Source organism: Chaetura pelagica, unplaced genomic scaffold, assembly GCF_000747805.2.
Source record: "Chaetura pelagica isolate M959 unplaced genomic scaffold, ChaPel_1.0 scaffold1450, whole genome shotgun sequence".
NCBI lineage: Eukaryota > Metazoa > Chordata > Aves > Apodiformes > Apodidae > Chaetura > Chaetura pelagica.
Window position 1 is genome coordinate 9,247 of NW_009951878.1, and position 1,549 is coordinate 10,795.

A 1,549-nucleotide genomic window follows, 5' to 3' on the forward strand; every position below is an offset into this window, starting at 1 on the left:
CTGCTGACTGGAAAAGGGGAGCATCACCCCCATCTTCAACAGAGGAAAGAAAGAAGACCTGGAGAATTCCAGGCCAGTCTCACCTCTGTGCCTGACAAGATCTTGGAGCAGATCCTCCTGAAGATCCTGCTAAGGCAAGGGGTGGTTGGTGACAGCCAACATGGCTTCACTGAGGGCAAGTCCTGCCTGCCTAACTTGGTGGCCTTTTCTGATGGGGTCACAGCCTTGGTGGACAAGGAGAGAGCAACAGGCATCTACCTGGACCTGTCCCACATGACATCCTGGTCTCAAACCTGGAACGTTAGGGTTTTGATGGATGAACCACTCGTTGGGTAAGGAACTGGTCAGACCCAAACAGTTGGTCAATGGCTGGATGTCCAAATGGACACCAGTGGCAAGTGCTGTTCCCCAAGGGTCCATACTGGGACCAGTGTTCTTGATCATCTTTGACTCCAACATGGACAGTGGGATTGATGCACACTCAGCAAATTTGCTGATGACACCAAACTGGTGAGGTCACCACGCTGCAGGGAAGGGGCTGATCCATCCAGAGGGGCCTGGACAGGCTGGAGAAATTGGCTTGTGCAAACTGCATCAAGTTCAGACCAAGCCCTGCACCTGGGTCAAGGGAATCCCAGGCACAGATACAGGTTGGGAGGAGGAAGGACTGAAGACAGCCCAGAGGAGAAGGACTTGAAGGTGATGGTGGAGGAGCTCAACATGGGCTGCTCTGTTCTGCTGAGACCCCACCTGAAGCACTGTGTCCAGTCCTGGAGCCCCCGACAGAGGACATGGAGCGAGTCTGGAGGAGGCCACGGAGATGATCCAAGCACCTCCCCTGGGAGGACAGGCTGAGGAAGTTGGGGTTGTTCAGCCGGGAGAAGAGAAGCTTCAAGGTGACCTTATAGCAACTTTCCAATACCTGACAGGGCTACAGGAAAGCTGGGACAGGACTTTTTGCATGGGCACAGGGTGAGCAGACGTGGGGCAGGGGTTTAGAACTTGGAGAGGGGAGATTTAGAGTAGATATTAGGAGGGAATTCTTTACTCCCCAGGAACAAGGGATGGGACAAGAGGGAACGGCCTCGAGTTGTGCCAGGGGAGGTGGAGGTTGGATCTGGGGAACAATTCCTGCCTGGCAAGGGTTGTCAGGGCCTGGCCCAGGCTGCCCAGGGCAGGGGGGGAGTCCCCATCCCTGGAGGGGTTTCCAAGCCCTGGAGATGGTGCTGAGGGACGTGGGGCAGTGGGGCCTGGGCAGGGCTGGGGGAACGGGTGGGCTGCAGGATTCTAAAGGTCTTTTCCAGCCAAAGTAACCCCATGATCCTGTGTGTGCCCCTGCAGCTGGTGCAGAACCCCTACCAGTTTGATGTCCTGGTGATGCCCAACCTGTATGGGAACATCATTGACAACCTGGCAGCCGGGCTGGTGGGCGGCGCGGGCGTCGTGCCGGGCGAGAGCTACAGCGCCGAGTACGCCGTGTTCGAGATGGTGAGGGGCTACACCCCCCCGCGGGCTGCTGAGCCCTGCCAGCCCCCCCGGCTGCTCGGGG

At 57.7% G+C, this 1,549-nt stretch overlaps 1 protein-coding gene across 1 annotated transcript in view; it reads left to right on the forward strand.

Moving 5' to 3' along the window:
• The window catches only part of LOC104385460 (isocitrate dehydrogenase [NAD] subunit beta, mitochondrial-like), a gene marked incomplete at its 5' end in the record, with an annotated part of 11,761 nt that overhangs the window by 8,139 nt on the left and 2,073 nt on the right, over window positions 1-1,549 (forward strand). The window contains one exon of the mRNA XM_009993929.1: window positions 1,342-1,488. Coding sequence (XP_009992231.1) covers window positions 1,342-1,488 — 147 coding nt within the window. The remainder of the gene's footprint in view (window positions 1-1,341; window positions 1,489-1,549) is intronic.